This window comes from Ctenopharyngodon idella, chromosome 15 (genome assembly GCF_019924925.1).
Source record: "Ctenopharyngodon idella isolate HZGC_01 chromosome 15, HZGC01, whole genome shotgun sequence".
Classification (NCBI taxonomy): domain Eukaryota; kingdom Metazoa; phylum Chordata; class Actinopteri; order Cypriniformes; family Xenocyprididae; genus Ctenopharyngodon; species Ctenopharyngodon idella.
This window is the reverse complement of record NC_067234.1, coordinates 12701338-12716497: the sequence shown is the minus strand read 5'-3', so window position 1 is coordinate 12716497 and position 15160 is coordinate 12701338. Positions and strand designations below refer to the sequence as shown.

Here is a 15160-nt window from a genome sequence, read left to right as displayed (position 1 = left end):
CACTAAAGAAAGATAATACCTTCTACTTGGATGTGCCCCTCAATGGATAATGTCTCCTCTAAACCGAAGTAAACCGCACACTGATAGCCGCCCATATCTGAGAGCTGTACCTCCTCTATCCTGTAAGCAGAAAGTGGATGCTATTCATCTGAAATTGTAGTCACAGTTTGATGTGTTCATTTGGCAGACACTTTTCTCCCAAAGTGAATTATAGTGCTGTCAAGGTTTCAGTTTTATCAATATGTGTGTTCATTGGGATTTGGACCCATTGCTAGTGACAAAGCACCAATCAGCTTTAGAGAAAGCACAAGGTTGTTCTGAAAATATTTATGTATGTATGTGGGCTGGTATAATCAGTGTTGAGGGTTACAGGTAATATGATTTTATGTAATTAGATTACTTACAGTAGTAGCAAGCATGTTACTTTTGGAATAATACATAATATCCTAGTTGATTTTTCTAATAAGCAACTTTTTTTTTTTTGTTTGCTGGCAAAAGAGTCATATTGGCTTAGAATTATATATCTACAAACCAAGCATATCATTTCTATATTCAAAGAGAAAGAGCCTCCACCAACTGCCAGTGAGAAAAACTGACATAAAAATAACTATCACGTTACTGTCCATACAAATTCATAATGTAACTTAAAGAATTAGTTCACTTCAGAATTAAAATTTCCTGATACTTTACTCAACACCATGTCATCCAAGATGTTTACATCTTTCTTTCTTTCTTCAGTCGAAAAGAAATTAAGATTTTTCCTGGATTTTTCTCCATATGGTCGGTTTCACCGTGGTTCAACGGGTTGAAGGTCCAAATGTGCAGCTTCAAAGGACTCCACATGATCCCAGAAGAGGAATAAGGGTCTTATCTAGGGAAACAATCGGTCATTTTCTAAAAACAAATAAAAATAGATATACTTTTTAACCACAAATGCTCTTTGCATGTTCGCTTTGTAGACATCAGATCGGTACTTCTGTCTACGTCACGCGTGACCTTTCCAATGTGATTATGTAATGTGTGGCACATCACAGAGCAGTGCAAGATGAGCATTTGTGGTTAAAAAGTATAAACATTTTTTTTTTTTAGAAAATGGCTGATGGTTTCTCTAGATAAGCCCCTTATTCCTTGTCTGGGATCGTGTAGAGCTCTTTGAAGCTGCACTGAAACTGACATTTGGACCTTCAACCCGCAGATCCCCACTGAAGTCCACTATATGGAGAAAAATCCTGGAATGTTTTCCTTAAAAACCTTCATTTCTTTTTGACTGAAGAAAGAAAGTCATAAAAATCTTGGATGACATGGGGGTGAGTAAATTATCAGGAAATTTTAATTCTGAAGTGAACTAATTCAGTGCTTTTATTAGGCATTAACACAATAACGTACGTAACAAACAAGTTATAAAAGTAATGGTCCCCAACACCGATCATGGACAGATCTGCACAGACACATAAAAACGGCATTCCTACTTGAGATCACTGTAAACCAGCCAGCTGTTCTCATCTACGGGGAACTGCATCTGGTTGGTGTCCGCCAAGTCCAGCGGTTGTCCCTCCCTCAGCCAGATCACGTCCAGGGGGTCCTGGTCCACCCCGTCCGCTCGCAAGGTACATCGAAGCACCACTGGCTTCCCAAGAGAAGAAGTCACGTTCTCAGGGCTCTCCACGAAATGTAGACCTGTGCAGTGCAGGAAAATCATTGAAAACTCATTAAGTCAGAGATAAAAGTCAAGACCATCACTTCAGCTTCCACCACCGGTGTTAGTTTTGAAGAGGAGATGAATTAAACAAATTTGTGGTACTTTGAAATATACAATGGTGCTAAATAATTGCCAGCCAAGGCTTTTACATGGTGCTCCAAAGTACGTCAAAGCACTAAATGACCACAAAAACATAGTACTTTTTGGTACTTTTTTGTTAATTACATGTAATTTGCTTTTGTCTGAAGAGCTGGTCATCATATTGAAAGGGTTAATCCATCATTTTAGAAGATGAAAATTCATGACTTTATAAAAAAAAATGCTGTTTACATTCCTGAAGGAAACTGTGTGTGATTCTTGCTACGGTCATTGCTATGTGGTGGCTAAGGTGTTTCTTTGTGGGGGTCAGCCGTTCTAAATCAGTGGTTCCCAACACCAGTCCTTATCACCCAGAGATATTTCTGGTCTTGTAGTCTCACCTCTGAGCTGAATCAGGTGTGTTGGAGGGAGTCCAGGACATGGGTTGAAAACCACCTTGCTTCTTAGTGGTTATTCTGAGTCCACCCCAAAGTGTCAATGCTTTTCTCATTTTATCTTAGGCCCTTCCATTTAAGTCTAAATGATTTTTTTCACCTCCCTGTCTCTCAGTACATTACATGAACTTATCAGACAAACCTTCTTTTCAATGCCAGTGGGGTGGTGTAGCTTTGTGAACTGATTTTGTAGGGTTGGCATTCAAAAACACAACCCTCCCTCGCATGGATTTTTAGGATGTGAATAAGACTGCAAATCAGCTCTCTGTCAAACATCAGCATGGCCACGGCGATTCACTTTCCATTGGCTCCATGCGTTTCCATCTGCCTGAGGAATTGGAATGTTTTAAATTCCCGTGTCGGCATGGCGTCGATAATAAGCTCTGCAGCTGAAGCCGGAGAGATACCAGAGGCATGTAATCCAGTATTAGGCCAGATCTGTGTAGTTTAGACTCATTCCGAATTCCTTCATGCTTAGTAACTCAAGTTTTGGATTTTCTCAAAGCTGTCAGACACTGCCCTGACCCTTTAACCTTTGACCCTATGATGATTATTTCACCCAGTGTGACATGGCATCCAAAACACTTACTAACACACCCATCCCTCTTCTGCGTGGGCCTACTTTCTCAACAACAAGTAAAAGAACTGACTTTCAGAAACTTTGGGCCACATTCAGGGGAAAATTCAGGGAAACAGAAACACTTAGAGATTTAAGTTAAAGGATTTTTTTTCTTTTTCGTTTAACATTCCTTCAAATGCATCTGGAGATTGCTCACATATGAATGGGGTGAACAACATGTTGACACAGTCAATCTTCTGGGAAGGTATAGGAGAACACACATACGCAGAGATGCGAGTCCCAAGTTGATGTTTAAAATGAGGCCCACTAAATCCTCCTGTCATGGCTATTTTTTTTCTTTATATTGCTATAGCGGCTTTTAGCTTCACTAGTTCTTTTTAACATCTCTCCTTTTATGATAACCTGAAAGTGGGCGGTCAACTCTGACCTGACCTGTCTTTGTGTGCTTTCAGCTTCCTTTTAAATATGAATGTTTAAAGTCAACTTAAAATGGTGTTCCAAATCCTTTTTACTTTCGTAATGTGGCATATTTTTCTAAAGAAACTATGTATTTATCAAGAAGAAACTTCTGTATCGTTGTCTATTCAGCAAGAAACTTTCTAAGAAGAATTGACTGTATTGTGAAAAATGTCTCTTTTAGTCCACGACATGTCTGTTACGTTTGAGGCCAACTACATGTTATCTATAAACATTGTACTCCTAAATGTTGACCAAATTAATGCTAAGCAAGAAAATAGGGTCAATTTTGATTTCCTTTTGACTTGAATGATGTTTCTGCATTTTTCATTATAGCACTTCCTCCATAACACTATATTGTACAGTATTGTAAAATGTTATAGTGTTTCTCTCATCAGTAAAAACTTTACCAATTCCTGTCAAAGACAACAACTAACATGCAGGAAAAGCAGCCCCTCTCCATTATCAGCCCAGTCTAACACAAATCACTTTTTCTTTTCTTCTTGTATGTTTTCACTTGTCTGCCAATCTCAGTCTCCTCCCGTGGCTTTTTATTCATTCTTCATTCAATTCATCCCCTCATCCGTCCCTTTGCCCCAAACTCAATCCATCATTTCCCCTGTCTGATTCAGCTTGGCCCCCGAGTCACATTCCTTCTGAAATCCCTCATCCGTCCCCACATCCTCACAATATTCCACGCTGCATGTTTAGGCTGCTGAGTCTGGGAGATTTGATGTGAGAGTTTGATAAGTGTTCAATCTGCCAGACTTATGGGGGAAACACATCACGTCACGTCTCAGATTCTTTGCTCAATATGTCAGCACACATAAGTGCCACTCTTAGACAACTTTAAAACAACTGTAAGTTTGTGTCTGGTAAATACTTAAACCCATTATCTTGCGCAAGACAGTGTTACAAACAACTTTTTCCAGAGGAAAATGTGAATGATGCTTGCCTTTGCAAAAGCTGCTGTCATGATGCAATGTGGTTGGATGTTCTGGCTGGTTGCTAAGGTCATGCAATGCTATTGTTGAGAGTGTTGGTAGGGGGTGGTTTCTTACCAACTTAAGTCAAAAGAGCCCACCCTCAAGTCTATAAGACATTCTTGTCTGGAGATATACCTCAAGTCCTTATTTCAATGTAGGATTAAGCTTTGGGCTGTCAGGCGAAAATTGTTTTCAAAATAATAATATCACACAAACTTCTCAACTAGCCATGGAGCAAAACTTATTGTGACATAAATTGAGCAAAGTGCATAAATTACATGTTGTCAAGCATATTTGATTGTTTGAATCAAATCAATCAATGAGATGCACTGGTCATATATGAGATCTAAAGATGATTATTTTTGGACACTTTAGTGCAATTATCTTTGGTCATTTTTAGTGACTATAAAAAGTTCCCCTCAAGTTAAAACTGCAGATGTAGACATGACGTTTATCGTTTAACTACGAACATAAGCGTCACAATATTTTATCTTTAACACTAAATCTACTGCAATCATTTCAAACATAAGCACTTAATTGCGTTGCTTGCAAAGTGAAAATTGTATTTTCTAATGCAAATGACATTCAGACATTTTTAAAGAGTAGCTAACTAAAGTGTCCGAATACTTTTTTCAGACCACTGTATGATACAATAAAGATTATATTGATATTCAATCAGTGTGAACACTTAGGAAACCTTTGAACCTTCAATGCACTGAATTTAAAAGGTTTTGAATCCAAAAATCTGGTAGATCTCTTACCTGACACATGCTCCGCGGTCCCGAGGCGCAACGCTATCATGAGTAACAGAATAATAAGGTTCGACCCGGTCATTCTTTTGTCTGGTTTCGGGCCGCGGCGGTTCGGCGTCGGTGCCGTGTGGGAATCAGTGACGGTGGACTCAAACCGCATCATCATCATCGCATCGCTCCAGCGCTAATGCGAGCTCAGATTGCTCTTCAACTTTCCACAGATGAGCGCTTCTCTCGGATTCCTATGTAAACTTCAAAAAGGTTAAGAAGGAAATAATATATAGAAAAACTCGAATCCTCAGGTTCAAAATAGCAGCTGTCAAGTTGTCCCCAAAACTGTCATCTGTTGAAATCTGTTTCCAAAAGCAGCGCAAGCAGTTAATTCGTTCTTTCTTCTTCTTAATCACTTTTTTTCTTCTTCTTCTTTTTTAAGTTCAAAAAGTTTTAGTAATCCTGCACGTGAAGTAAGCTATTGAAGCGCGTAAAGCCAAAACCAAAGAGCGCTCTAGAGTTTTCCAACCAGAGTTGTTATTTTTGGAATCACGACGCGTAATTTTGTCAGAATTTCCTTTTGCCTCCAAAACTCTCTCCCATCAGGACGCCTTATTCCCTCTTCAGACGAACTCACATTCCTCCACTCAACTTTTGTCCATTCTTTCTTTCTCCTCCCCTCCTCCATCTCGCCCTCCCTCTCGGTGCTCCAATACACACAACCCCCTTCACCTAGACTTAACTAAGCCTACAGACCAACTAAATATAGTTAGAACATGTGTTTACTTTAAATCTTATTGAAATTGCCTAAGAAAGAGTCGTTGCAATGGCTAAAGTTAAAAGTTTGTTGTGACAGCTTCAAAGAAAGATAGTCCACACTCCTTCATCCCAGGGTGCACCTCATGAAGTTGGTAGACGGAATGTAAACTGGAGCAATTTCCGTACTTCCACATGTGTTATTTTATATTTTTAATGATTTTACTATTACTGTAAAATTTGGAAAACAGTAATAATGAGTCATCTAAACTTGTGATTTGTATATTTGTGTAAAACTTGTTCAATCTAGGTCTATTCGAGAAAATATTCTTAAAATTCATGAATCACTTTCAGAATATGTGTTCTATTGCAATTTATTGTATTTCATTTCATTGTAAAGATTTTTGGCTCATTTTTGAAACTGAATTACAAAAGATGAAGCTCCTCAAGGTTTTGAAGGTGAGCCATATTATGCTAAATGATATTAATCTGTGGACCTACTTATTGGTTACTTATTATCCAAGTGAGCATATGTACTCAGATGAAGACATTTAAACTTTAATCACATTGAGTAAAAGACAAACACAGTACTTTGTGTGGTTCTGTGTGTATGTATTCTCTTGTTTTCTAGTTTGTTATGTCGCTCTCATGGTTATATCTGCGGGTGAGAGAGTACAGCATGTTCATACAGGACTCATGAGAGATAAATATGGGTGAAGTTTGTTTGGGCAAACGCAGGGAAAGTGTAAGATAGGTGGGATTCATGCACCCTTCATGAATAATTGATTCCTGCTTTTTCCCATGAAAATGCAAGGGTTTGTTGCTGCACTCTCGGGTTGCATTGGATGGGGAGTTCTCTGGCCCTTTAAGAGGAGGTTGAGGGGTCCGTGCAGTGTTCCCAGGGTCTTTAATGGAGACAGAACCCATCTGAGAAAGACCCCATTGTGTCCTTGCTTTTCAAAAGAAACCAAGGAATCAAGCTCTCTCTCTCTTTGACACACACAGACACACACTCACACACAAATACACAGACAGAGAGGAGGAGATAAAGGAGGCAGAAAGTATCAAACATGGTCTTAAAAGAATTAGAAGAGAGAAAAAAATGCAAAATACTGAGGAGAGGAGGAGACTTTGTTTGGGTAGGCAGAGAGGGCTAGTGTGGGTGGGTTAGGTTAATATGAGAGAGAACTTCAGGCACTGATTAAACTGCCTCACTAAACTTGTCAAACAGGTTAGACCCGGTCTACCTCAAATCACATACGATGACAATCATGTCACTAGAAAATAGGTTACAGAGAATACTGACCGCAAACCTGTAGAAACAACTCAACAGTTAACTGGTTTTGAAATTCAGCTCTGGAATTAATTCTCGTGAAAAACAGTTTGTATCCGCATAGTTTATATACTAGAGCTCAACTTTTTGGATGGCCTGGACTTAGTGTAAGAGATTTGGGACAGTTGATGGTGTGTGTGTGTGTTTTGAGGATGCCAAACGAAAGAAAAAAACAAAACAAAACAACAACAACATAAAGTGTCTTAGTAAGGTGTTGGGTCACCATGTGCTGCCATGGTATTGAATTCTCTAAGTCTCTGGATCTCCACTGTAGGGATGGAACACTGTTCTTCCAAAACATATTCCCTCTTTTATTCTTTTCATGGTGTTGTCTAAGATGAAGTGTGTTCAGCTGGGTTGAGAATTGTTCTTGACTGTGAAGACCATAGCTGATGCATATCATTTTCTAACTCATCAAACCATTCACTGAGCCCTGCATGTCCACTCCCATCAGGATGTTTCAATGTTTCATTATAGGATAAAGGAACATGATTTGCAGAACATGACCCTCCCCTCTAATGGGACAAGTGGACCCAAACCATGTCAGCAAAATGACCATCACAGAGCCGCTGAATCCCATGGATTTTCCTTTGATTTGTCATCTGTCTGTTTATGTGTGTGAAATGTGAAAATACTGGCAAGTAGAAATCTGAATTGTAATCTGAGCAGCCACGGCTCAGGTATAAAATATTCACCCAAAACATAAACCTCTACTGTTTAAACTGAATCAATAATAAATTGTAAATGTGTAAAATTCTGCAACAAATATTTTTCGGATTTTCTAGACTATTTTAAGTCATAAAGTGAGCAGAATATATTAAAATTTCATGCATGTCTTCTGCAGGCGTGTAATGTTTACTAAGAGGGGCAGGGGTGCCTGAGTTTCTCCCCAGCTCTACAGCGCCACACAACCTTCCAACGTAAATCTGTGGTGAAAAATGGAACTGCAGCACGCTCTAATTGAAAGCAATTGGGGCAGATTTCAGACTGGCCCTGAAAGGTTACCTTTAGGTGAACCTCGCTCCAGACCAAGATGACAGCAATCCGCTTCAGCTATGTGTATATTAGTCTGCATCAGGTCAGTAACTAGTTGACATGTCTGTTCTTCCTACCAAATTCCTATCAAATTAATTAAAGTATAAATCCTTTAGTTTAAACGTGCTTGTGGGAACGTAGTTCTGTTGAGTTAGTTTCATGTTTGAGAATAGACATGACTTTCGTTTCCTCAGTGGAATTCCTCCACAACTTGTGATATTTAACAACAACAACATTCGGAGGCAATAAATACTACATTAAGGCAATCTAAGATGTTTTATGCACGTGCAAAGCCAATCAACTTTAGAGCGCCACCCTCATGCTGAACAATGCAAGGACACTAGAACTCTGTCAAAAGTGTGTCTGCACTTGTTCAGCGATTAGAATGTAAGGCTTACAAAATGTTTAGCATAAACTAGCGCTAAGACCCAGACTCTACCCTATAGGAATAGGTATACCTAAATTTTTACGGTCAGGAGCCGATACTGAATCTGAGACCTGTACGCACACATGAAGTGTTATCGTAAGGTAAGTAGCCTACCTATAATGTGCTTCACAACAACAGCCTTCATCTATTTATAGCTGGTCAGTCCTTTATCTCATGATCTCTGTAAACTCATAGACGCGATTAAATTCAAACACTAAAGCTCACACTTTCACAAATGTGATTTATTGACTGAACACAAGAAAGAGATTGCAGTCCTGAGATTGCGTAACGTGTTCCTGTGCACGACCTGTGCACCACCTTGTGGTTGCTAACAAAACTACAAGTGAGGGTTGAAAGCAATGTCAATGGTGATTACTGCTTAGGGTCCTTTTAAAGAACTTAGGGGATATGAGGGGGAAAAAAAAACCTGCAGTAGTTCAGCGTTAAGCCCTCTGTACAAAGAGCACAGGGGTGGCACAGCAGAATTGGGATGTCTTGTTATTTGCTCAGTCCTCTGTAAGTCTGATATGAAACTTTAAGCTTTTTTCTTTGCAGCTCTAAAGTCTACCAGCAAATAATAATCAATCACATCCCATATGCACAATCCACCAATATATGTTATTTCATAGAAATAATGTCTTTATTCTTACACTAAGGTTGCAATGTATAAGCTGGTAGTTTATACAAAATAAACTGGGTGATGTCCTCCCCCGCATAACCACCTATTCTTTGGCTGCCCCCCAAATAAATAAATAAATATATATATTTGTCCTCGGAGGTCATTTTGAATACAATCAATAACAAGATGGTGGCAGCTGAATTTGTATGAAAGAGAGAGAGAGAGAGAGAGAGAGAGAGTTTAAGTTGTGACATGAGAGAAATGAATGTGGTTTCAGTTACCTGTCAAAGACGTTAAGAAACTTCTGACTGCTGAATGCTGCAAATGAGCAATCAGAATCATGTCGGCTATATCAGAGAGTTGTGTGATACTTGCCTTGCTTTGCAATAACTTTCTTTTTCAAATGATGTCACTTCATCAGGAAAAATATTATAGTGAAGCTATTTTGGCTGTGTTTAAGGTACTGTTGTAGGTAATGCCGCCTTTCTAAAATCTTACAGATAGTTAGATGTGATAGCTATAATTTAATTGTTGAATAAAAGTTGTAATATCCTACTTGTACTAATTGTAAAATATCTGAGCAATGATGGGCTGAGGAGGTAAAAACAGCCTTTGCCAACAAGGTTAGCTATTTGTACTTAGTGTAAATAGGCACTGCCTTAAATGTTACAGAAATCATAGCAAATACAGATAGATTTGAAAAAGAAGTATTACCTTTGGGATAAGTGGAGAGATTCTGAAGAGTGGACTCCACATCCCATTGAAAAAGCCCTCTTGAAAGTGTTTCTGGAGGGGAAGGACTCGATTTGGGTACGGACGCCCACTCTTCACCAGCTCATCATTTCTGATTGATCAAGTCCCAGAAGTTTTATGGGTTGCAGATGCTGTTATCATCTCTCATTTAAAAGAAGAGGTGTTGTCTCAACAGACTCGACTTGACCATATACAAAAGAGTAATAGTGATTGAAAACCAGGAGTGCAAAACTACAATTCCACATAATATAAATATATATATATATATATTTTTTTTTTTTTTTTTTTTTTTTTTTTAATAAAAAAAAAAAAAACAAGTTTAGCACAGCATGAGGAAAAAGAAAGATGGTATGAAGCATGATTGTAGTAGTTTTCAAACACACTATCTAATGTCAAGGTTTAGGATCAGGCTTAGAGTCAGCAAAAGGATCTGCTTATAATATTCATCTGTATTCTATAGGCAGTGCCCGGAAGGTCATGATGGGCTTAAGATGAGATGATGTATGTTTGTTACATAACGGGATGGTGTTAGGACAATGATTCTACTTTTTCCTTTTTCTCTCTCACATGTAAAACTAAAAAACAATCTATATTATTGAGGGCAGGGGCTGAGGAACGTGTGCCCACTCTGCCTGAGATTATCAGCGTGCGCTGGAGCGCAGGACAGCTGCGGGAGAATAACAATCCCACGCCTGATAATCCAGTGAGCTCACGGCTTACCACCAACATTACAGAGAAATAATGAATCCACAGCGATGACCTCACTCTCAGAGACTGTATAACTGCTGTGCTGTGTTCTCTTTTTACATGTAAATATGAGTACAATGGGGCTAAAGGCACTAAACTAAAAAGCAAACTAAACTCAAACTAAACTCTAACTTACCTGGGTAGCACTAGCCACTGAAACTGAAACTAGGCCACTTGTCTATTCTGTTTTTTTTTTTTGTTTTTTGTTTTTTGTGTGTGTGTGTGATTGGTTTTTAGCTGTGTTCATCAACATGGTAATTTACGCTGTATGGCTATTCTGCTCTGAAGCAGAATTTATTCTGGGTAAAAAGATTGCAAGCTGGCAACGTGTGAGAAGAGCCAGTACACAATTAAAAGTGAGGGTACGCTACAGATAAATGTATAGAAGTGCTGGTACTGGGTACTGGTGCGTACCTGCCCACTTCGAGCACCGCCTATAATGTGTAATAAAGTTGATGAACATATGGCAAGAGATCTGAGACCATTTTTCCATACAGAATCTCTCCAGATCCTTCAGATTCAGTGGTTAATGCTTATGGACTCTTTTGTTCAGCTCATCCCACAGGTTTTTTAAGGGTTTGGGTCATGGGACTGCTATGTCCATGGCAAAACCTTCATTCTCTGGTCAGTGAACTCTTCTGTTGTTTATTTTGAGATGTGCAAGATCTACCCATGGCCCAGTTTAAGTTTCCTGACAGGGTCAGTCAGGTGTTGATTTAATATCTGCTGGTACTTGATAGAGTTTATGATAGCATGTATCCTAACAAGTTGTCCAGGGTCTTTTGAAGAAATTTAGCCCCATAGCATTAAAGATCCACCACCATACTTCACACTCACAGTGTGGATGAGGACCTTTTCATGGCTATTATTCTGTCTATAGCCCTGCTCGGATGGTAATTGTTTCTTATGGGAACGTAAGGTATTTTCAATATTCACAGGAGCTAGTCTGTGATTTTATTGTAATCCGAATCCAGAACGTCAGTGTTTTTCTCCCACCACCCGCATAAAAATTCCCAGCCAAATTACTTACTGTTTTTTGACAAACACAAAGGTCGTGTGGTAATTTAATTGCCACCCAAATCCACATCTCTGAGTTTACAAGAAGAGATCAATTTGGAATTCACTGTTTAAACCCTTTTTGTCCACTGCCGAGCACCGTACGATAACTGTTGTCTTACGGGTTTGGGAGGACATGAGGATGAGTACTTTATGACAGAAATTTCATTTTTTGGTGAACTAACCCTTTAAGAACAAAATGGAGAAAGAGAAGAAAAGCAGGTATGCAGTACGATTTAAAAACATGTATTATATACAATTAAATGTAAATAAAAGGCTGCATTAACTTTTTTAAAATGACATCCATCATTTTGAGGACAAAAAAAATGCAAGACAGAAAACCATTCTAACTATAGCATTCTAACATATCTATTTTCCTCTTTTATAATTTAAATAATCATAATAAATAGGATAATTATTATTAAAATAAATATGAATTCATTCTTATTATTTAAAGAATATAACAGCAGGCTTATATTATTCTTTGACAGCAGGCTTATTACAGCAGACAATCATGCAACTGACCATGTGAGCAGTGCGTTCCCGGGTTCGTAGAATCACAAAACTCACTCCTCCACTGTGACAAAAAAAAAAAAAAAAACACGCTGTCTTGGATTGACGCTATAGGAAATGCCCTCAGCTTGACCGGTGTCTGAAGCACATGTGATAAGCACACCAATTAATTGGCTGACGACAGTCACAAGTGGAGTGCCCATAAGTATAAAGGGGGAACTTGTAATGCACGTCATCAACTCTTTTGTCTGAAGGAGATGCACAGGCAGGAAAAGGAGAACGAGAGTAGGGTAAAACAGTATGCCCAAAAACTATCACACAGTCTCTAAACCCAAGGGACCTGTAGGGGTGCTTAGACCCTACTTAAAGACCCCTAATAACTGGGGGAGGGCCACTCAACCCTTGCATGAGTAAAAGGCACTCTACCTAAGCCCTGCTATAAAACATTACATGACAGATAACAAGGAGGGACATCCACAGGCGAACTTCCTCTAATTGTTAGCATTGTCAAATCAGCGCCATACTAGAGCACCCTTCCAAAGGAGAGCTATATCCCTACTTCAAGACCCAACAGTAGCTGGGGAGGGAGGTAAACAAAGTAGATAAAATCTATATGACCTTAAATAACTCCATTCCCCTTGCATCAACCCTTAGGGCCATCCACAGGGAAGATATGTCCCAGACAAGAGAAAGGTAGGCTGCAGTTTGCCAATAGCTCTCATCATCCATAATCTATCCCCAATGAGGACACAGGGGAGCTTATGCTCTACTTAAAAAACTGAGAACACTGGGAGAGAGCAGCCCAACCCTGACTTGAATAAAGGCACTTCTCCATGACCCGCTATGTTTGGCGCTCTACTCCAGCACTAACTATAAAGTGAAAGTGACGTGATGTGTAGCCAAGTATGGTGTCCCATACTCGTAATTTACTTCAAGACCCAACAGTAGTTGTGGAGGGAGGTAAATAAAGTAGAGGAAATCTATACCGCCCTACATAACTCCATTCACCCTGCATCCACATTTAAGGGGGTGCTTACGAAGCAACCCATTCACAGGGGAGCATAATTCTATTTTAGACCCTAAAATAGGGAAGAATATAGCTCAAACTTGGAAAAAAAAATATATACTTTCAGGATATCAGAGCAGAGCAAGAGAGATACCAGAGACAATCAACCTCTGCCCACAGCCACTGACCAATTCCACTCTCATCTTTAGGGGCAAGTGAAGTGGGCAGGATGTCCTCAGACATATGTACATCCTACAGCCTAATCTGAAAGCATCTTGCTGAAAATACACCAGCATGCATAAGTGATCAAGCAATGTTTAGTGCACATTATGAGACTAGTGACAGAAAGAGTGTTTTTTTTTTTTTCCTGATTTCTTTTTTTCTTTTCTTTTTTTTTTTTGCTGAGCAGAGATTGGGCGGATTTCATGGTGTGCAGGTCCTCCCAGGCCTGTCTTGCCTTCGTGTATGCCTTGCTAAAAATCTGCAGGGTGGTAAGCAGAGGAGGCAGACTTAATTGATAATATCTGCCTATACTCTGTCCCCCTACAAGCACATGATCAAAGCAATTTGAACAGACACGGGGTCTTCCCCCCCCAAAAAAAATTCAAGCAAAAGTGGAGCTACCTCGCCACGGCTCACAACAGTGAGCGCATTCAGCTCCCTCGAGAGCTGAATGTGCTTGCTCTATTGGCAAGGTGGGCCTTCACAGAGGCTACACCAGGGGAGAGATAGCTCTTCAGCAGCTCTTCAACTGAGGCATCCTTGCATATTGCTATTACAAAATTCCTCTGTAACCTCAACACCTCAATGTGGAGATCTAGAGGGAATAAGGCTCACAAATGTATATGCAGAGCAGTGGAGGAAGCAGAGCCTCAACTCTTTTTGCATCTAATTCCTCAGAATTACACATGCCACGTTAAAAATCAGGTTGGAAACGGCCATAGAATGGCTTCCTGAACCAACATAAAAGCTACAGAGCTAGCAGGATAAGTCCAAAAGAGAATACAAACTCCTGTCAAACTCCTCCCAAAGCGGCAACTACAATCCCTGCGATCAATCCCATCCTGCCACCTCGGCAGCCGCCGGGACCCAAACTGCGAGCCGCAAATCAGCTCCCTTGAGAGCTGAACGCACTACGTGCATACGCTCGATTCTTATATAGAGAGAGAATCAAGCAAAAACAGAGCTTCCTACTGTGAATAAATTGTCATGGGTGCCTCCTATTCCCTTAAGAGCCAAACATGCTCTGTGCAAATGCTATATTCTCATCCCTCGGGAGAGAATAAAGTAAGAACAGAACTTGCCGTGAATGCAACACAACGAGCATACCCAGCTTTTTTCTTACATGTGCATACAAACAAGCGGCTTCTGAAGAAAAAAAGCTGATGATGTGTATTAGACGCCTTTTGTACTTATGTGTGCGCCACTTGTGATGTCATAGGGTGTCATCAGCCAATTAATTGGTGTGTTTGTCACACATGCTTCAGACACCGGTCACGCTGAGGGAGTTCCTTATAGTGTCATTTTCATCTAAATAACCTTTTTCCACTGTTAAGAACCTTTTGTGTAATGAAAAGGCTACATGGATAATAAAGGTTCTTCAAAGAACCATCAATGCCAATAACAAATATTTATTTTCTAAGAGTGCAGGGATTCATACACGTGAATGTGTACGCAGCATGTGGAAACATTATTGTTTGTATAAGCATACTGCATTTATGTACTGTTATGAAATTTTATGATCAATATATGCCAAAATCCAACTAAATCACATGCTTTTTTTTACGTATAGTGTACATTTAAGAGATAGACCTTGTTGACATGCTCGATGGGATTTTCTCTTGGTTTTGATCATGATTGGCAGCTTATGGGTGCATGTGATGTTTTTAAGCACTGGTGTGTCTTCCCTTTCAGATGC

General features: G+C 39.6%; 1 protein-coding gene across 1 annotated transcript in view; it reads right to left on the bottom strand.

The window, feature by feature from the left end:
- LOC127496258 (tyrosine-protein kinase receptor UFO) overlaps positions 1-5679 on the bottom strand; it is a 45317-nt gene extending 39638 nt beyond the window's left edge. The window contains exons 1-3 of the mRNA XM_051864053.1: positions 5016-5679; positions 1470-1677; positions 20-120 (exon numbers count right to left, since the gene is read on the bottom strand). Coding sequence (XP_051720013.1) covers positions 20-120; positions 1470-1677; positions 5016-5175 — 469 coding nt within the window. The 5' untranslated portion in view covers positions 5176-5679. The remainder of the gene's footprint in view (positions 1-19; positions 121-1469; positions 1678-5015) is intronic.
- Between the last annotated feature and the right edge of the window lie 9481 nt (positions 5680-15160).